This window comes from Gopherus flavomarginatus, chromosome 14 (genome assembly GCF_025201925.1).
Source record: "Gopherus flavomarginatus isolate rGopFla2 chromosome 14, rGopFla2.mat.asm, whole genome shotgun sequence".
NCBI lineage: Eukaryota > Metazoa > Chordata > Testudines > Testudinidae > Gopherus > Gopherus flavomarginatus.
The window spans coordinates 25,640,034-25,662,258 of NC_066630.1; the positions used below are offsets into that span (position 1 = coordinate 25,640,034).

Consider the following 22,225-nt stretch of genomic DNA (forward strand, 5'->3'; position numbering starts at 1 on the left):
TCAATTTGCATAAATTCTCCACTACCTTGATCTTCCCTTGTACCCTCTTTTATAGTACTTCTTCTTTTCATCTTCCTTGTAAACAACTTGGTTCTTGAGACCAATATCTTCTGGTGATCATAGATCAATGATATTGAAAATCTAGAAAGGATTTGTTCTACAAACCAGTGGAACATATTGTATGACTCAGCAGGAAATCTGTGTTAAATTTTCAGATGTGTAGGGAGAAGCAGATTCTGCCCTGAGGACTTCTATTATCAGAGATGCTATATAGTATGTGTTTCTTTTTCTCTGCTAAAATCCTGTATGATTTTAATTTCATGATGGGATGTACCATAATGAATGATACAGAGAAGATAAATTCGGCACTTGTAGTTTGAGAGGTGAAATACGAGAACAAGGAAACACCAATGAAAATGAAAAACAGAATTTTAAAACTGATAACAGGAATTTTATAATTAGCTTGTGGAACTCAGTACCATAAGAGAGATTTAGTTCAAGAGCCAGTAATATTGAAACATTAGGTAATTGTATAAATAATAAGAGCATCCACAGTTACATTAGGTATGATAAAAAAGAACAGAGGATATAAACTGTTATGCATCAAGGCATAAATGCAACCACTGACTGGGTTAGTAAGAAACTTCCCCATTGGCCGAGTTATTCCATTACAGAGTTTCTTATTCCTCCTCTGAAGCATCTGGTATTGTACACAGTTAGAGATGAGATACCAAACTAGGTGGTCTATTGTTCTGATCCAGTATGGTAATTCTTGTGTTCCCATTCAATCCTCAAGATTTACTCATATTAGCAGTACTGTAAATGACATTGTGCCTATTACAGGAGGCTGGTAGCACCACCGTTTGTTATGGTTGCCTGATGTTTCCCATAATAATACTATTTGCAGTTGTTTATAACTGTGGCAAACTTTAACTATTTGGGCTGAAATTTTTCATTCCAGGTGTCTACCATGGCATGAATTTTTTTAGAAAATCTCATCAAAAATAGTTCAGTTGTTTCTGAGAACAAGACTAGGGAAAATGCATTAGTTTGCCTGTGTTCAAAATTCAGATAACCTTTTATTTGAATAATTCCAACACCTCTATTCTTTGGAGCAGAGACATGAAATTTTGCATGGGGTGGCCTTGGTGTCACGGATGTACCTTTTGCTGTCCCTGTGATAAACTGCTTAAATTTGACCAAGTTATAAGCCTTTGAAATTTGCAGTTTTCACATGCTCAGTAGACACTTCTTACTAGCTGAATTCCCTGAGCTGTGACTGGAGGCTAGAGGTAAGGGAAAGTTGGACTGGGAGTTGGGGTGGGAGGGAGATTGGGCCTGGGAGCTGGAGGAGACAGATAGCAACTGGCTGGACAAGGAGACTGGGAGCCGGGGAAGAGGATGGGAAAGAGGGGAGACTGAGATTGGTAGGTTGTAGGGGGAGAGACTGAGACTAGATGAGGATCAGGGGGAAACTGAGGCTGACTGGACAAGGACACTAGGACAAAAAACCCATGGGGCAGACAGAAGGAGGTGAGGGAAGATGCATCTGACAGAGGCAGAGTGTGGGGAGAACTGGCACTAGCTTGTCAGAGACTGAGACAAGGAGCTGGGGGTGGGACAGACACGGACATTGAAGGATGAATTTGGGAAGGAAGATGGGAAATAGGAGCCAATGGAGATAGAGAATGTGGACTAGGGTTGGGGGAGGGGGTGGGAGAGAGACAGATCATCTGAGGAGCAGTGGTGTATTCTTGGACCTTGTCTACACTACACAGTTTTGTTGACACAAGTTACACCAACGATCAAAAACCAGTATAATTATATCACTTGTTCACACAATGTTCCTTCTGTCGGCAGCGCGCATCCACAGTTAGTGCTCTAGCGTCGACAATGAGAACAGCACACTGTGGGTAGCTATTCCACTGTGCTACTCACCACCTTCTGCAGCTAGGAGTTCTGGGAAATCGGGTGTGGGCTCAACATCACACAATGCACTTTTTCTGTCGCATCATTCTATGGGCTTCCGACTGCGTTTCGTAGTATTTTTTCAACAAATCCCTGTTTACTGTGCACCCACCATTTCTATCTGAAAGGATGGATCACGCACTGCTCTCTTTTGTTGTGATCACTGTTATGAGTGTATCTCAGCTGATCATGTAATATATCATGAACTCCCAATTTGAAGAGGAATCACATGTGCCTGACCTGCTGTGTGCCATGCAACGAAACACCACCAGACTATTTTTAGCATTCATGGAGCAGCTGCATATCGTGAACTGTCACTTTTGGGCTCAGGAAACAAGCATTGAGTAGTAGGATTACATTGTTATGCAGATCTAGGATGATGAGCACTGGCTGCAGAACTTTCAGATGTGGAAAGCCACCTCTCTAGAACTGTGTGCAGAGCTCGCCCCAGCACTGTGGCTCAAGGACACCAAAATGAGAGCTGCCCTCTCTGGAGAAGCACGTGGCCATCGGTGTGTGGAAGCAGGTGACTCCAGACTGCTACCAGTTGGTTGCAAATCTGTTTGGAGTGGGGCTGTGTTAACGCCATTGTGTAGGGCCATTAATCACATCCTGCTACAAAGGATGGTAACTCTCAGCAGTGTGCATGAAATAGTGGAAGACTTTGTGGCATTGGGATTCCCTAACTGTGGCAAGGCAATAGTTGGCACGCATATCCTAATTTTGACCCTAGATCATCTTGTGATGGAGTACATCAATAGAAAGGGGTACTTCTCTATGGTATTGCAGGGCTTGTGGAACACAGTGGGCATTTCACTGGCATTAACACCGGGTGGTCCAGGAAGGTGCATGATGCATGCATGTTCAGGAACACTGGCCTGTACAGAAAACTGCAAACAGAGACTTCCTTTCCAGACCCGAAGATTCCATTGGGGGATGTTGAAATGCCCATCGTGATCCTGGGAGACCCAGCATACGCCTTACACCAATGGCTCATGAAACCTTACACAGGAAACCTGAACAGCAGCAAGGAGTGCTTCAACAATAGGCTGAGCAGGTGCAGAACAACTGCAGAATGTGCCTTTGGAGGATTAAACACTCACTGACACTGCATTTATGGCAGGTTAGACCTAAAAGAGGAAAATATTCCCATGGTCATAGCATCCTGCTGTGCGCTCCATAATATTTGTGAGGCTAAGGGTGAGAAGTTTCCCTTAGGATGGAGTGCAGAAGTGGATTGCCTGGGCAGCTGATTTTGAGCAGCCAGGTACAAGGGCCGTTATAGGAGCACAGCGGAGGCTACTTGAATCCTGAAGGCTTTGAGGCAACATTTTGACAATGAGCTCCAGTAATGTCTCTTTCTATACAGCATTCTGCCTTGCTTTGTTAACTTGCTGCCTTGCATGAAAATTTTAATGATTCCTGACCAGGATTTGTAGTCAGCAAATGATGAAATTGCCACTGTATATTAATTCCAGCAGCAACTACCACATTTTGGAGAAAAATAAAGATTGGTTATTTTTCAGAGAGTATATTTTTATTAAATACCAATTAACAACACACACACGCAAAAGGCTTGGTGGGAAGGGAGATAACAGTGAAGGGCAGTGTAGATTGTCATAGCTGTGTGTAAGTTCAGCTATCATTTTGGAAGCTGTCCAAAGGAGTGGAGTGAATGGGGTACCGAGATGGGCTGGTAAGTTGCAAGGGGTGTGTGGGAAGAGTTTGGGGAGAACATAGGAAACAGTTCTATATTGGCTGCAGGGGGTCAAGCACTCGTGTGTTTTGCCTGCAATGAGATTAGGGACTTCAGCATCTCTGCGTGCTCCTCCCATCACGTTTTTCATCCACATGTGCCCCATTACAATTCAATCCTGGCTCTCCTTTTTGGCCTGCCTGTCTATTTTAAATGTTTCCTTTAAAGTGTCTCTTCACTCCCTGCATTCTTCTTTTCACCCTCTGAGGACTGGAGCATCTCTTGAAACATGTCCTCCTTGGTCGCTTCCTTATCTGATAGAGGCTCTCCGCCAGTATATAGGAGCTGTAGGCCCGGAAGGCCGCAGCTGCAGAAGCACAAGAAACAATCAACAGAAACATGATTGTTAGTTCACGCATCACATCGAATCATTAGAGTAAAATACACTGCTTTTTAAATATGAATCAGTTTCTCACTGTCCAGCTCAGGGAACCCTCTAAACATGCTGAGTTCAGCTGGGGAGAGTGGTTAGGGGGGCTCAAGATGGGGCAAAGGATGTTGGTGGTTTTTTAAGGGGATTACTGCAGGCGACTAGGGACAATATTGTAAATTCTGCCACCATTTTCCACAGGTGGGGGTCATTGAAACCAATATCTCACTCCCAAGGGTAGCCGAGGATGCAAGGGTGCATCTCTTGTATCTGTGCGGCATCAAACCAAGTCCCTATGCTGCTCACCTCTGTGTTGCTTTGGTTCCTCCCTAAGTGATTGCCGATTGAAGCAGGAATGTTTCCTACAACGAGGGAAGGAACAAAGCAACTCTGCCAAGGAACCTTCGGCAGAGGATTACCTCCAGGAAGGTTTCCTAGAAATCTCTCTGGAAGATTCCTGTGAAATCGCAGTGTACGTTAATACACTGTTCCACTGCACTGCTTAGCTGCACGGGGGAATATGAAGCACACACAAACACAGCTCGTCTGGTACATTTCTATCTTTCACCCAGTTCTAGAATATACAAAGCAAAGGACAGTTCTACCTCATATAACCGAGCAGCATCAGCTCAAAAAGATCACTTACCAGAGCTCTCCTCTCCCGCATCATGCGTGCCAGAGACGGACTCTGAGTCTGGCTAGATCCCCTCCAGAGTCGAAAAAAGGTCCTGACTCACCACACCACTGGATGACCCTGCCGTGTGCTCCACATCGTCTTCCAACTCAACTGACTCATCCACGACTTTGTCCTTGGAGTTGAGTCTACTGTCCGCTGTCTCCAGCCCTTCTGAAGTATCCATGAGGCTCTTGGTGGTGGAGTTAGGGTCGCCATCGAGGATGGTGTCCAACTCCTTATAGAAATGGCAGGTCTTTGGCACAGCAGTAGAGCAACAGTTTGCCTATCTTGCCTTCTGGTATGCCTCCCTCAGCTCCTTTATCTTTGCACAGCACTGCTGCGTGTCCTGTTCATAGCCCTTATCTGAGCATAGGTATCAAAGTTCCTGCAGCTGGAGTGGAGTTGGGACTGCACAGCCTCCTCTCCCCACAGTGTCAGCAGATCCAGCAACTCAGGTGGGCTCCAAGTGGGAAGCATTTGCTGTGTGGAGCCGTCATGGTCAGCTGGGAAGATGTGATGTGAGCTGTCCACATTGAGCTAACAGCAAGTGGAATTTCAAGAGTTCCTGGGCCTGTAAAGGGTGAGGGGTGAATGCCTGTGTACCTGAGTGCAGGGCAGCAGAGTTCAAACTGCTGACCAGAGCAGTCAGATTTGGCATTGTGGGACACCTCCTGGAGACCATTTACAGTGACATAACCAAGCGCAGTGTCTACACTGACACTTGGTCGGTATAACTTTGCCGCAAGAAGTTCTGGCTGGTTGAGGAGAATGGAACTGCGAACAGGAGTCAGGTTGGAGTGAACAGGGCAGAAATGGGTTGCGTACAGGCAAGAAATGTCAGAATGAATACGTTTTGAGTGCTTGACTTTGCAGGCTTAATAATGTTGTTTTGATGTAATTTTTTTGTGTGTGATTCTGAATGTAAAACTTGCACATAAAGGTTTTTATCTAGAAAAGGCATTCTCAGCTTAGAGAATATTAAGTATCCATATTTCCTCATATAGTGTTAATACATACATTTCACACTATAAATCACCACCGTGCCATCAGTTTTCAGAAAAAAACTCACTATGCACTTTTATAATGCAGTAATATTGTATACAATCAGTTGATTCAATTGCTTGCCCCTTGAGGTTCAGACCCCCTGTCTTTATATAGCAGTAAACCTTTGCAATGCATTCTTGGAAAAGTAAAACCCAGACAAGGCTTCTCTCTCCTGTTGGGTGCGTTCTTCATGCTGTCTCCTACTGCACTTGTTTGCTTGATACCTTTGTTCACTGTTATGCAAAAATGGACCTTCACTGTCTCTGCCGAGTAACTGGGCTGGTAAGAGAAGCAAATACACATTCCTTTGTCTAGGGCAGACCTGTTTGCCAACTTGCCCGACGTTCTTTGTTTAAACGCGATTTAGTAGTAATTCTAGTATACAGCCATAACTCTGAATACGCACTGTCTACATACATGACAAAAAAGAATATTAATGATCAATGAGTTATTAGTTTTCAAATGAGACCTTTCAAGGTATGTTTTGTACAGAGATTATCACAACAGTGCATGGGGTGCTAATACCGGGGTGCAGAGGGTCACAGTGGGACCCTCTTAAAAATCCTTGATTAATTTCTCCTACCATGAAGTATTAATTATTGCCCAAGTCATTTTCCATTGTGATAAAATATGAATTACGAATGGACTTGTGTCTCATCCACACACACCCAAAATAGGCACTGTTTTAGTTTCATGATGATAGTGTCCCACTATACAAATTTCAGGTGATAGCTCTCCACTTTTGAATTCATGAGAATTCTTACTAACTACTTTTCACTGTTACTGGATGCACTTCATAGCTTTGTCTGATTATCTCAGTTTCACTTTCTATCTCAAGATTTTCATTTTGTGGTCCATTTGATTGTTTCCTGCTGCAATACATTCTAGCCATTTCCATTTTATTTCTTCCATCTAGTATAAGTAATAGTCCCTTTTGCTTGTTCTATAATCTTTGTGTTTCTGACCTTCCAAATTAATACCACTCATATTTTCCCATATAGTGTTGGCAGAGATGACTCATCCCTGCTAATAGCGTGGAGTGTACATTGTAAAGGGGGGCCATGCGAGTGCCCCATGTGTTGCCTCTGGGAGGAACCTTCCAGTCTCACATTCCTGGGTCAGAGAAGCTAATCTTGTTGGCTCCTGGGGGGCTGGGGCCACAGGAGTGGGGAGCATGTGCCTCTGGTCTAGACCGGGGCTGTCCACAGCCCCGGGGAGACTCGCAGCACCAGTGTCTTCCTAGAGCTCCTGTGCCGTTGCGGACACTTCAGCAGGGGGAGCAGCGTGGGCAGTGCCTCTACCTCCAACTGAGCAGAGGGACCCTGCTCCTGACACCTTCTCCAGCAACCCCCACCCTGTTCCTGGCCTGGGGCTAACACACTCTTCCCGCCAGAGTTATGGGGGGCAGGGGTGTCAGTCCTTCTCCCATGGCACCTCCCCACCAGCGTGTTTCAGGCTTGCTCGGCCCCTGTCCCCAGCATCCTGGCCAAGACAGGGAGTGGAGGGGACAGGATGGAGCCACTTCTCTTGCTGGGTGAGGGTAGCCATTCAGAGTAACTGCCTCTGTGTAAAGCAGCAGCTGTCTGTGAGAGAGCCCAGCTGGGGAGGCAGCAGCAGTCTGCTCCCCCTTGTCCCAGCTGCTAGGGACAGGGGCTGACTAAGTGAGCCAGAGCCCCTCAACGCTCTGCACATTTCTGGCTTGCTCTCAACCCCTGAACTTGTCAGCCAGTCTTGGGCTGCCACCGCCTCCCCAGCGCTGTGTTTGTTACAGACAGCATCCCTGAACAGAGTCAGCCAGCATTAGAAGCTCTGTACTGTCCCTTCAGCTTCCCACTTGGGCCCAGCAGAGCTGAAAGAGCTGGGGGCAGAGAGAGACAAGGAGGGACAGGCACAGCAGGAGAAGGACAAATCTCTGCACTCAGAAATTGTGGGGCGGGGGGAGTTAACTCTGCATTCCCCCCCCCCATGCGTCACCTTTGATTGTTGGTTCCCCTTCTTTTTTCTTTTTCTGCTCAATATTTTTCTTGTTGGGTTTTCTGTTCTGTATTTCACATCCACTCCAACAGTTAATCTTAATATTTGATTATGCCATTTTTGTCTAATTTAGCTCAATTTATGTCAAAATCAGTATGCAAGTAAAAATGGAATGTGAAACTAAAGTACAACACATTTAACTTAATTATGTCTTCAAAAACCAAAAGCAGCTTCTTTCCTCATATTGCCTTGTTCCTTTTCTCCACAATTAAAGAAAATGCATTAAATTATTTCATTCTCTTTTTTTTTTAAGTTATTTCAGAGCATTTGGCAACTTAGAGTTACTGAAACAAAGTCAATCAACCCAAATTCAGTTTAAAAAATAGAGCAATTTTATTATTATTCCATTTGCAATAAAGCAACTTAATCAGACCTCAGTCTTGTTCCACAAACATTTAGATAGAAGAGACAAGTGTAATTGCTATCTATATGAACTTTCTTTGTGTATAGTATCTTGGGAACACGTCTATCAAGAGAGAGGCTACTTTATAAGTGCAGTTGGAGTGCAACCATATAAATGCAGGGAACTAGTGAATTGTCTCAGGTACAATTTTGTGGTACTTGTGGGTAAATATTTATGTTTCAGTGATGATCACTATATAATGCTTCTGCAGAGGCTCCCTCTTGAAAATGGTGACTCTCTATGCTGCAGCTCTGGAACCGCCTAGAAAACAGTGACCATGTGGTTCATGCTCATATCCTCTGATGGATACAAACTTTCAATGAAAGGCTATATGACAGGCTGCAGACCCAATTTTTTTTTTTATTTTAAATACCAGTGAAGGACCCTGAAGAATTGGGGAAGGGAGGCTAGGATGACCATGGAACTGCAAAGGGGAAATATACTGTGAGAACTACAATTACAGGTGATTAATTTTCTTTTCTCCAATAATTGCCTCTACAGATCCCCACTTCAAGAGATTAGTTAACTGTTATAATCCCCTGGAACAGTGTCCATTTAATGTTCCTTAATTTCACCATGGTAATTTATCTGTCCACCACTCTTCATACTCAAATATGATTCTTCTAGCAAAAGTAAATGTTTCCATTTTCAAAAACAAAGGGTTTGATCTTCACTGCACCAAATCCAGCATACCTGCCATCACTGGGACTCCGTAGCTTTTCTGAAGTGATCAGATTAGTTTTTACTTGTTGGAGCGTTGCCATATTGTGACAGTCTGGCTAGTTCTCAGGAAAGAGACACTGGATGCCAACTGTCTTAAAAATTGCCATCATGTTTCCAGTCTTCTGTCCTTAGGCAGAATCATTTGAAATGTGACAACATCCATAATCTACCAGCATCTGATCTCTCTTAACATCCTGGACTTCTCACCATCAGTATTAAAATCCATCATGGCACAAAAACATATGTCTGTTATTGCTCCAACTCCAAATAAAGAAATTCAAAGAAAAAACCCAGTGAAAGCAGAAGAGTTTACTGGATAATTAAGATTCATTTCTTATAGCATGTCTTAAAATACTTATTTATTGGTTTATTTTTTCCCTTCAGTAATAAAATGACTAAAATCACAAAGAAATAAATAAGACATAAATATTCAGTTTTTTTCACATCTTACACTTCAATAGATGCCTTATATTTTGGAGGTATTTGTATTTAGCCCACATCTACTACCTATGTGTTTGAGCCACATTTAGCCTTTGCTTGGTGAATAATGATAAAGAAATGTGTGGTTAGTGTACTGAAGGAGCTCTTCCTTCCAGTTTGCTAGTGTAACAAAGTTGGTATGTAGTTCAGTGCTCTATACTATGTGTTTCACATTTTGAGTCAAAATTCATGGACTTCTTTTCTGGTTTCTTTTGCTGAAAAATTTTAAAATTTGTTTAAACTACATCATAATACCTGCATAGTAGCTTACATTACATGTGACGCTCTTTTTAAAGGAGCACTAATGTAGCGAAAAACGTTGGCTATCCGTTAGCTAGCAGGATGTACAAGTGAAGCCTAATGAGCACAAATTACTCTTATTTGAGGAACTGAAAGCAAAATTTTATTTAATCCTCAAAACACACTTTTCCCTTAGGTCCCAAGAATTAGCACTGTATTGCAGATAAACTCTATTTTAGGATCACTTTTAAGTTGTGGCATGAAAATTTAGTCTCTGAAGATGCTTTGTTGTTTAAGACCTACAATATGTTACATAGTATGTAAAAATATGATCTGGTTAAGTGATTTATAAAGGATTGCTTTGTAAATGGAATATTATCTGTTCTAGATGGAAGGCATTAGTTGTCATTATAGCTAAAGCTAGATCACTCATCTTAAATCCTACAAAACCTGTAAAAACAAAACAACAGTCTTGTATGTTATAGAATGCTTGTGGAGCGTAATGAGCAATATGGTAAAGACTGTGTTAAAAGTACTTCAGTACAAAAACATAATAAAATACTTCATTTTGTGTACATAGCAAACCAGTAGTAGTTTGCTCTCCTAATTAATCCCTAAACATTTTGTTTTTTTGTGTTGCAGCAAAATGTCTGTTTGTATAACGTAATGTGAAATCATCAATATACAATTAGTCCACTACACAAACGAGGACTTTACTTTATGTTCCAAAGTAGAAACAAGAATGACACCACAATCTAAGCCGTTCTGGTTTGTGCTATTATTTTAATGTATGCCCCATATTTTGCTTTGTAGTGACATCTGGTCATTATTTAATGTTCTCTGTTCTTCCTCGTAGTCAAACTTAACAAACTATACTTGGTTCAGGGTGAAATTCCTTACCATGTTTCCAGTAACTGTTGACAACATTCTCACGCCATAATCTGCTCCCAAAGTCCAAGGGCTGTTTCTTTTGTCGTCTTAGATGAAGGAGAGACAGATGGTTAGGTAGAGATAACTTGGTGTGGTTTTGCCCTTTCAATCATGATTTTATAAACCTCAACCATATCCCCCCTTATTTGTCTCTTTTCCAAACTGAAAAATCCCAGTCTTATTATTCTCTCCTCATGCAGAAGCCGTTTCATACCCATAGTCATTTTTGTTGCCCTTTTCTGAATCTTTTCCAATTCCAATATATCTTTTTTGAGGTGGGGCGACCACATCGCCACACAGTATTCAAGATGTGGGCATACCATGGATTTATATAGAGGCAATATGATATTTTCTGTCTTATATATCTCTTCCTGAATGATTCCCAGCATTCTCTTAGCTTTTTTGACTACCGCTGCACATTGAGGGATTGTTTTCAGAGAACTGTCCCCAGTGACTCCAAGTTCTCTTTCTTGAGTGGTAACAGCGAATTTAGACCCCATCATTTTATATGTATAGTTGGGATTATTTTTTGCAATATGCATTACTTTTCATTTATCAACATTGAATTTCATCTACCCATTTTGTTGCCCAGTCACTGAGTTTTGAGAGATCCTTTTGGAGCGCTTCGCAGTCTGCCTTGGACTTAACTATCTTGAATAGTTTTGTATCATCTGCAAATTTTGCCACCTCACTGTTTATCCCTTTTTCCAGATTATATATGAATATGTTGAATAGGACCCCCAGGGGACACCACTATTTACCTCTCTCCATTTCTGAAAACTGGCCATTTATTCCAGCCCTTTGTTTCCTATCTTTTAATCAGTTACCAATTCATGAGAGGACCTTCCCTCTTATTCCATGACAGCTTACTTTGCTTAAGAGCCTTCGGTGATGAACCCTGTCAAAGGCTTTCTGAAAATCTGTATCCACTGGCTCCCCCTTTTCCACATGCTTGTTGTCTCCCCTCAAAGAATTCTAGTAGATTAGTGAGGCATGATTTCCCTTTATAAAAACCATGTTGACTCTTCCCCAACAAATTAAGTTTCTCTATATGTCTGACGATTTTGTTCTTTATTATAGTTTCAAACAGTTTTCCCAGTACTGAAGTCAGGCTTGCCGGGATCAGCTCTGAATCCCTTTTTAAAAGTTGGTGTCACATGAGCTATCCTCCAGTCATTTTGTACAGAAGCTGATTTAAATGATAGGTTACAGACTAGTTAGTAGTTCTGCAATTTTACATTTTTATTCCTTCAGAACTCGAGTAAATACCATCTGGTCTTGGTGACTTATTACTGTTTAGTTTATCAATTTGTTCCAAAACCTCCTCTAATGACACCTTTTCGTGAGGGTTATCCCTAGATAAAATTCATTCCTGCTGTGAGGACAGAGACGAGGAGCATGGTGGTGAAAGAGGTTCCATGTTTTTGTTTGCTAAGATGCAGATTTGTTTATTCTGCCCCCCTTTCTTGCCAAAGAATGGCCTCATGATAGGCGATTGTCCATCAACTTTGATGACACCTGTCTAGAGGCGTCAGCTTGTCCTTTGTCTTTGAGAAACTAGTTTACTGATCTGGTAAACACATTTCTGACCTAATTTCAGCAGATGTTTATAAGTTTACATAGTTGCTACATATGTTTCACCATGATATTACTGACCAGCAAGTTATTAGTTTTCAAACGATACCTTACAAGGTATATTTTTTGCAAAAATTGTTACAATGGTCTGTATGGTATGAATATAGGGTCACGCTGAAATCCACTGTATTCAGCTTTGATTGAATATGAGTAGTTAATGCTGTATAGAGAAAGAGCACACTATAATTTTGAGAGACTGGTAAGTGGCTTTATTTCATTAATCTTCTAACTGAATATTCTGACAGTGTTTACAGTATGAAGTGGCACATTCTAGATCTATAACTTTGTATTTTCTTCCAGACCTTGACACACTGAAAGGCAAAGACATTTGCTTTCTGCTTAATATATCACAGTATGCTAGTTAAATGCACTATATTGAGTTTCTCACAGTATTTTTTGAAAGTTTTAAGTTTCGCAAAGCCAGGTCCTCTAAAATAAAAATGTCTGAAGCAGCAAGTCACTTAGAAAAAGATTGCAGCATCTACCTTTTGATAAAGTACTTCATCAGGTGCAGTAATCCATGAAATCCTGCATACCAGTAAATAGATTGACATGAGAAATGAGGGATCTGCAGTTTATTTTTTAATAAACTCCCTTTTTTGACCCAGACATTATTTTCTAGAGTTCTGTATTAAAATTTTATAGCTAAAAATTATTTTACCTGTTTCTTTGTGTGTCAAGAATCTAATTACTCAACCAACTTAGATACTCTGTCAGTTGGAAATAGGGAATTCTAGTTAGAACCTGTTTTTTCCCTTCTGTCTGCTGTATACAAATCTAAACATAGTAACTTGGCATAGAACGTTTATCCAAAGATCTTTCTCCAGGCTTTCATTTCAAATAGTTTCAATCCTAGTAGTCAAACAACCTCAATCTCTTACGTGATATTCATAGAAATAGAGCAGCAAAGAAACTTCCTAATTCTAATTCTGAGGTAAAGTTTACAGTGGTCTATTACACTATCTTGACAGAAAGTTATTTTATCTGTTTTTAATACCTTTACAAACAGTGTTTAGTCAATAGGAACTCCCCGTTGTTGTTGTTGACTCTATTTTGTTGTCGAAGTGTTACGTCACTTGAATTTCCAACAGGTTATCCTGGGTCCCATATTGTATATTGTAATACTTATATTGGGGGAAAAAAACTGGTTTGTGTGCTTAAAAACCATAGGGTATAGTGCTTCTGCAACCTTTAGTATAAGTAATTATTCGTGTATTTTTTAGGACAAATACCTCAAGATTTGCCTTTGTGATTACAGCAAATATGACTTGATTTGGAGGAGTCCTAAATGCCTGAACTGGTCTTTTTACTTTAAAGACTTACAGTGGAAAGAAATTATGGTACATTTTGGATGTAGAAATTTTTAAAAATTGAATATAATTTTAACTTAATTTTTGCTATGCAAATTCTGCAGTTTTCCTTTACATTGTTAAACTTAAAATTCCAAGTGAGGAGTTTTTACAGCTAAAACTGAGCTGTAAGAGAGAACCATCTTGGAAATAACACTGTATTTGCTTCTGTTAGATGCACCATAGCACTTCCCCTTCCCTCCTCCTTCTCCCCTTCCTCCCAAAAAACAGAGAGTATGTATATAGAGTACATTGAATACTGTCAAGGAAATGAATGAGAGTAATGCTGACATCTTACATCTTAGCCAGTGAAGCATGTTGTGAGTTCAGAATTGTACCCAAACTGTTAAATTCAATACTGTTTGCGTGTCTTTTCACTTACCAAAATACTGTCATTTATTTTGTTCTTAACAATCTAGTTAATCATAACATTAGAAATATTGTCACCCTTTAGAAATGTACATTATATCTTTCATAGAACAATACAGTTAGCAACTGTCCAGTCAAAAATATTTTAGATTACAAATATATTAAAGCTATCAGCATGCATGTCGTGTCTGTGCGCATTTCTTTTTTTATGAAAACTGTCAGTTATACAGTCGGTTATACGATTACTTCTTTACAAGGTCTATGCAGTATATCAAAATAATACTATGATACAGTACATATAAGGGGAAAATACCAAAAACATCAATAGTATAACCTTGCAATTTTTCTGGGATACATACTGAAGGATTTTTACCATATGTAACAATTTTTTTAAATAAATCTCATATATGGTTGTATTTTTTCCATTACAAAAATGTAAATGATGGCAAAAGAATTGGTCCCTATCTCCCCAACTTGCATCATTCAAAATACCATTGACAGTGCAGCCACTCACGAAGTTGTGAGATTTATGGCTTTTAGGTCTATAGTGTTCCATTACCCTGTGTACACATTCAAACTGATTAGCAGGCAGTTGAGAGCAGAGAGAAGCAGCAATGCAGTGAGTTGATGCCGATCATATCTATGAACTGTTTAAATACTCAAGTGTTAGAGGGGCAGCCGTGTTAGTCTGCAAAGAGTCCTGTGGCACCTTATAGACTAACATATGTATTGGAGCATAAGCTTTCATGGGTGAATACCCACTTCGTCGGATGCATGTTTTAATACTGTTAATGTTGTCCTTGTTTCTTGTTGAGATAACAAACTGTTCTTGGTTAACTATGTTAATAAAAGTATTTGTTTGCTCTTATTGATTTTAGGGGCCTCTAGAAAATGATTTGGTGGTCCATGTGGCCCTGATAGCAGAAAGTCAACGGTAAGACATCTAGTTTTATTAAGAATTTCTATTTTAAGGAAGAATTTAATGTGACTAGATCTACAGTCTGGCACAAGTTTTCAAAGAAGCATAAATGGGAATATTAACTCAGATTTAAATTGACATGATATTCGTGTTTTTGCTTCTTCAGTAATTGCTACCAAGACCATTACAAAATCAGACTGTAGTTATGCTATGATTAAATCCCTGCATTTATTTTGTTTTATAGCCTGCAAGTTTTTCTGAACACATATGGAATCCAGACTCAGACTCCTCAGCAGGTGGAACCTATTCAGATATGGGCTCAACAGGAACTTGTCAAAGTAAGAGATTTTGCAGTAATAACTTATCTATGTGGTGTTGGTTCGTTCTTTTTTTTTTTAAATGCATTTCCTTATTTGCTGACAACCAGACTCATGCTACTTATGTTGCAATGAATTATCTAGCTTTTTGTTTCATTTTAATTAAACTGTAAGATACTTCAAAGTGGGCATTATTGGTTTATAATGCATGCCTGTTTGAAGCATTTAGCAAATAATTGAAGGCTGTGTTCTGCATTTGCACTTAAAGTACATCTTTGACCATAACCCAAAATGTAATTTGTGATGATCTGTTATTTGATCTAGGTAGTATCTAATCACCTTTCAAAGAATTAAAAAAAAATACAGTGGATCAGTGGACTAAGTCAAGGTTGATCTAGACACACAGTGAATCAGAGACAGATATAGAGATGGCTTTAAGCAACAGACCATGACTTTATTAATTTAACACTGGATAGGTGTGCTGTATTCCCACCCCACGCTGTCACACAACAGGTATTTGCTTGGGTGGAGTGTGGAGTTAGAGGGCTCCCAGAATATAACAAATATCTCAGGGAAGATACTCCTTGTCCAATGCCTTAGGACAGTTCACTTCTGAATCCTTTTGCCCTCCATGTTTGTGGGAGGATAAAAGGTGCTAAGGGAGGAGCTCAGTCTGCAAAGTCTTAAAGTCTCCCCTTCTCCTATAGACACAGGGTCCAACAGTGAAATCCTGGGTCTCATTTACCTCAGGGAACTGGCCATTTTAGCCATTATCTGCACTGGAAACTGGCTAATGGTGGTACTAGCAATTAGAATGGTCATGGCCATCCACACTGTCTGGCATCTGTATCCAGCCCTTAAAGTCATGAAGACATTGCCAGCCCCTGCATCTGTCTAATGGTGTCCATCATCCTTATAGCTTATGCCCAGTGTATTGTGCACCGCTATTTTTCCTGTGGAGACACCACTTTTAGTTGTGGCCCAGCCATGAGCCTCCTCTTATATCCAATGAGGGTTAGCCCTTAAGCGGCTGGCTGCTTCCACACAAGTTCTTTCTTAGGATTGACACTTCGAGAGGCGTAATTATGATAAAAACAATTTTTTATTATTTATTCTTCCAATAATATTTAACTGATAACTAGTATTGTAATACTTAACAATCTCCTAGCATTAATTCAATTAATTGTATCTATCTTTAGAATATCTATTGTTACAGCTGATCAGGCCGTGCATTTTAATAATAACCTCACCTTGTTAGAATAAGCGCTTATATATGTCCCATTATCGCAACAGGCTTTTGCTCTTTGAATTGCTTAAACACAGCAAAGCTGAGTCCACTGTTGCCCCTGTTTTGCCTGTATTCCCAATCGTCTGACGCCTCTGGTGGAACCGGATACTCTCTAGGGTGGTCCGGGATCAATACGAGATCTCCCTTGGTGGGGATGTGTCTCGAGACCCTTTCCAATCCCGCTCACTTGGGCTCTTGGCCGCCACTCAAGGCAGATCTCCCATGGTGGGGATGTGTCTGTCTGAGCTTAGGCCTCATCTCCAAGGATTTCGAGATTCTCACGGCTACCAGTTGACTGCGATTTCCTTACGGTCCGTAGACCGGGCAGAGACCACGATTGGCACGTCCTTCACCGAGGATCAGGTACCCCAATGTGGCTCGCCCTGACTGTGTGTCCCCGAGCGTCTTTTATGCGATTTAGAAATACAGGCAAACACGTCAACAGCGCTTCTTATGCAAATTACATTTTGTTTTGCGGTTAAGCGCATCCTGTTCAGCCATAGCGTATTTCAACCGCTGTTCTAAGAATCAGCGGAGGTTTCTTGCACAGCTATTCTGCATAGCAACATATAAGTTCACAGGTCAGAGCAGGCCCAGCATTCATATATTGGATGTACTTATGTGTGATCATTGAGCCCCCTGCCCCCAAAATTATCCTGGTAGTCTTGTGGTTTGGATTCTGATGGGCTCTGTCAACACAGGCTGGCTTGACACCTCCCTGCCAAACTTGCTTAGCGAGCATCTCTGACCAAACCAATTTTGTGCGTGGTCATTACCACTTAATCAGTTCCACATCCCTCTGAAAACTAATTCTCAAATTTAGTCTGGTGCAAGCCTCAAGATCATTTTTACCAAGTTGAATACCTCGGCCATCAGTGAGTGCAGCAGAGCCATCAGCTGACTCCGCAACATAGGTGTTCTGCTATATCACTCAAGGCAGACAGTTTCAGCCTTGAAGCTCAGTTGTGATCCACCTGCTGACCTTATTGCCTGCTTGTGGGCCCCATTCACAACTGAGTGCTGCAGATCCAGACATCAATCCTCCTCCCACTGTCTCTTGCAATCACAAACAACAAAGTTAGTTCAGACCTGGGATATGCCTATTGGTAGGGTGAACATATATCCTATAACAATCTGATTTCCAGGGTTTGGTTGCCTGGACCTTCTGGAAGTTGAAATCCTCTGATCCTGTTGATTTTGTTGCCCCAAACCTAAGGGAACTCATGCCAGAATTTGCAGGACTGAGATATAAGTAGGCTAATGCCTTCTTCGTGTCCACAGCCAACTGATACCTGCTCGGATAGCTACCATCCCCGGATATGAATAGAGCATCTGGTTCCTAGTCCTGTATGTTTTAAAAGACTTTGATAGCATTCATGGGTTTACCTGTTGATCTGCATATTCCTGGATCTCTACTGTGGCCCTCTTTCCTGCCTGATCAGTTTTTGAATACTTCAATTTCAGTGAAATTGCTCCTGCATAAATTGCACATCCAGTAGTTCTAATGCACACCTGAAGCTATCTCCCGTTGTCTGCGGCACTAGTTTAGTAAAAGCACCAAAAAAAGGTAATGACAAATGCTATTTTCAATAGAACTGCTTCCACCCTACAACTGCATACTCTGGGTAAAGATTCCAATCAGTATGGTTATGGGGAGCCTGTCTTCCTCCCTGCAATCATCTTCTCTGGAACATCCTTCCAAAAGCTTCCTTAATAAAAATCCCCTACTTGAGTCCGTAAGTCCTGCTAGCCTCCAGCAAAACCTGAGGCCAGCAAGGTGACCCAGTATTATGGATGAAGCCAATCCACGGTGCATTAAAGAAGCTACATTTCTTACCACCTGATGTTCAGGGATGGAGCAGATCCACTGGAGTCCTTCCCTAACTCAGAATTATACAGATTCCACCAAACTGGCCTTGTGCAATCTGACGGGGCAGAGGGTGGTGGAGAGTGGTGGTAGAGGGAGCAATGCTGTTTGTTTGCCAGTTCTAAAGCTGTCAGGAGCCATGTCTTGACAACTGATGAGGCATCACCTGAGGGCCTTAGCTGGTGAATTGGGCAATTTCCTGGAAAATGTCCTCTTGAAATCAAAAGAATGTCAGCAATGCTCTTACCTATGTCATGAACATATACTGCACAGATAAGAATGTTAAATAACAGGCAGTGCAAAGCAAATGTCCTCTAAGGCCTCATTTTCCATGAGAACTTTGCTGACTGCTGATTTGATAATTGAGGGTACAATAAATGGTGGATAATCTTGCACCCTCTGCGGTGGTTCTCGATGTATCCAGGAGTGAGAGTCACCTTGTTACTCCCTGACTCTAGTGAGATGGAGTCTTGCTTGTGGTAGCTCCCTACCATCACCAGCCTTTCAGCTACTCAGTGACTCTTCTCTGGGCTATGTTAGTCCTGTGTTTGCCTTGCAGATTAACAAGAGGTGCACCCCAGATCCAAAGTTCCCTTGTGATATTCAGTGCTTGACACTGGCTACTTACAGAAATCCCAGTTTCTTTGCTGCCAAAGGAGCAGTGTACAGCAATTTACCAGTTTTACCTTAAATCGCTGCTTCTGTATAATGCACAGCACCTGTGAGCTCTTTCAATAAAACGAAAGAAAGTTTATTTAAGAAAGAATAGAGATGCCACTAGAAACAAGAGAGAGTGAAGCGAACCTGCTTACAATATAAAACAAAATCATAAAACACAAACTAGGGCATACACTTATTAGATAGGATAGGTAACAACTACTAAAGTAGGTTCCCTAACCCTATCCGCTCCCCACGCCCCCCCAAAGTGTAGTCTGTTGCTGAGCTGGTTGGCTTCCCAGGAACAAGGATGCGCACTTCCGTGAAATACCCTTGCTCAACAAGATGACTTCTCAGTGAATGGATACAGAGTGTCTTTCTTCACCTTGTGATATACTGATTCAGTCTTTCAACTTTACTCAGGACAGGTCTACACTATAAACTTACATCTGTATAACTACGTCGCTTGGGGTGTGAAATATCCACACTCCTGAGCAACACAGTTACACTGACCTAACCCTTGGTGTTCCATTTTGTGTGAGACAGCGACCTGATGACCATGTCTGCGTAGAGTTGCCATATTCCAAGTTGCAATTTTGGTGGACTGTTGGAGATCCCAGATACAATTGGATGCATTGTCAAAATGTATTGCAGACATGCCTGCCGACATCAGAGGACGCACGTCCCCAGAGGCACTGAGGGGAAATGGCACCAACAAGACATCTGACCAACAAGCTGAAAGTAAGGCAGGGGCTTTAACCATGGTGCTGAGTACTAGGTTATTCATGGTTAAAAAAAAAAAAAAAAAAAAGGAGTGAACGCTTATCCTGGGAAATACCTCGTCCCATTCGGATGAGATGGAGGTGCAGTAATGTGACCCATTTCCTCGTCTGCCAGTATGGGCTTCACGCTGTGCGACCCGAGCCATTGAGTCTTTCTCAGCAACTTCCTTCGCTTCAGGTAGCTAGATGCAGCTTCTGCCCTGCATCTTCATGTTAGCCATCATTTTCAGAGTTCACATTCGAGCTCTCCACCTCGCATAATGCCCAAGGTGATATTTCAGACAAACCTTCGTCACTGATGGCATAGCTCCAGCGAGCAATCCCCTACTTCAGATGTTACACCCCCTCCACCACAAAGAGGTACATGGACCGTCTTGGTATATTGATTGTAGGACTAGCAGAAGAAAGGCTAATAGATCACGGACATCACGAGGTGGAGGATTCTTTTCTTCTGTATTCTGGTGGCCCCAACCATCTATATGGGGTAGCACTACTACTGCAAGGTGAGGCCAAGTCCTCTCTGTCAACCTGGATGCCCATGTCTCCTCGTTTACTTACTGCCCGTCTTAAGCATCAGCATGGTTACCTCACTGTCATAGTCTATGCGCTGATAGAGGAATCTGCTAACTCAGTTAAAGATCATTTCTATGATCAATTGGAACATCTAGTATGCACAGTCCCTCCACATGATAATCTCATGATCCTGGGTGACCAAAATGCAGTTACTGGCTCCCTGTGAACTGGGCTTGAACAGGTCCTTGGTCATTAAGGTTCAGGCACACCCAATGGTAACTCTCGCCGCTTACTAACACTCTGTGCCTCCCAGAATCTTTCTGTTCTTGGGTCATGGTTCAAGTGGTGACGCATACACCACATGTCATGGATCTCTCGTGATGGCTTCACTCAGAAGGAGCTGGACCACATCATTACACATGATAGGCATCTCTTCGCCTTCCGTCGAGTATATCATAGTGCAGAATGCGTGACGAACACAGATTGTCATCTAGTGATCACCCGTATGGTGTTGATGCTCCAATGAGCAGGTAAGCCCTCTGCGATGATGAAGAAGTTTGACATTGACGCACTCCATGTGCAAGGTTTAGCCAACAGGTTTTGTGTTGATGTCAGCAAGAGATTCTCGGCTCTTGCTTATCTGCCAAATGACATGGAGGTTGCCTGGTCCCTGTTCACTTCTGCCCTCAATCTATCTGCTGAGCAAACAATCAGATACAGGCATCTAGCATGCCGACCAAGGCTATTGGAGGAGGCCTTCCAGATAATTAAATTGAAGGCTGCAGCCTGCCAGCATGATAAGTGCACTCGTGATCAGTTGAAGTGAAAAATTGAAGCATGGCACTCCACAATCACAAGGTGCATTATAACCAAGTGGCAGATGATGTTGAATTTGGCGTAGCCACGGGCAACGTAAAGCCAGCTTTCCGTGCCATTCGCAACCTCAGCGGTTGAGAGGTAGTCACTACAAACGATCCTAAATGACAGCCAAGGCCATCCATGTAAATCAGAGGATGCCATTCCCTCACGCCGGGTGGAACATTATCACAGTTCCTGAACCATCCTCCACTGTTCAGAGCTGGATGATCTGGCAGTCACTGCGGTTCAGGATCCAGACGTTTGTACTGATGCACCACCACTGGGTGAAGTGAAGTGTGCCATCTCTACACTGAAAAACGAATGTGCAACCGGTGCTGATGGCATCCCATCAGAGCTGCTAAAATATGCTATTAATCCTGTAGCAGAATCACTTCTGGCCATCTTTCATCTGGTGTGGCAAACTGGAACCTTGCTAACTGCCTGGAAGGACGGTATTGTGATCTCACTCTGTAAGGGCAAGAGACGGCACAATGAATGTAAGAGCTACAGGCTGATCACCTTGCTCTCCATTCCAGGGAACGTGTTTACACATGTTTTGCTGGCACACTTGGAGTCTTTGCTACATCAGATGTGTCATCCCCAGCAGTCAGGCTTTACGTGGAACAGGTCCACATTAGATGCCATTTTGGCCCTTCGCTTGTTGTCAGAGATACATCGCAAGTTCAGGAAGCCCCTGCATGTAGCGTATGTTGATCTTAAGGCTATATTTGATTCAGTAGACTGTGTCGCGTTATGGAAGTCTTAAAGGGCGTAGGTGTCCCTACCACTCTGCTGGACTTGATTAGGGAGCTGCATAATGGAACCACTGCCCGTGTTTGTCTGGGGAACCGGATGTCAGCGCCTTTTAAACCAGTATCTGGTGTTAGGCAGGGTTGCGTTCTGACCCCTGCACTCCTGTGTCGGGCAATGGATTTCATAATGCAGCATTCCATCAGGTCTATAGGCATTGATATCGGTGATCTCTTGCTCACAGACCTTGCCTTTCACGCAGGAGAGGAGCCAGTGAGTCCACTAATACTACCAGCC

The 22,225-nt window shown here is 42.1% G+C and overlaps 1 protein-coding gene across 6 annotated transcripts in view; it reads left to right on the top strand.

Moving 5' to 3' along the window:
- The window catches only part of PHKB (phosphorylase kinase regulatory subunit beta), a 207,471-nt gene that overhangs the window by 129,595 nt on the left and 55,651 nt on the right, over positions 1–22,225 (top strand). For all 6 annotated transcript variants that reach the window (XM_050923042.1, XM_050923041.1, XM_050923039.1 and 3 more), the window contains 2 exons: positions 14,856–14,911; positions 15,141–15,234. In XM_050923042.1, coding sequence (XP_050778999.1) covers positions 14,856–14,911; positions 15,141–15,234 — 150 coding nt within the window. The remainder of the gene's footprint in view (positions 1–14,855; positions 14,912–15,140; positions 15,235–22,225) is intronic.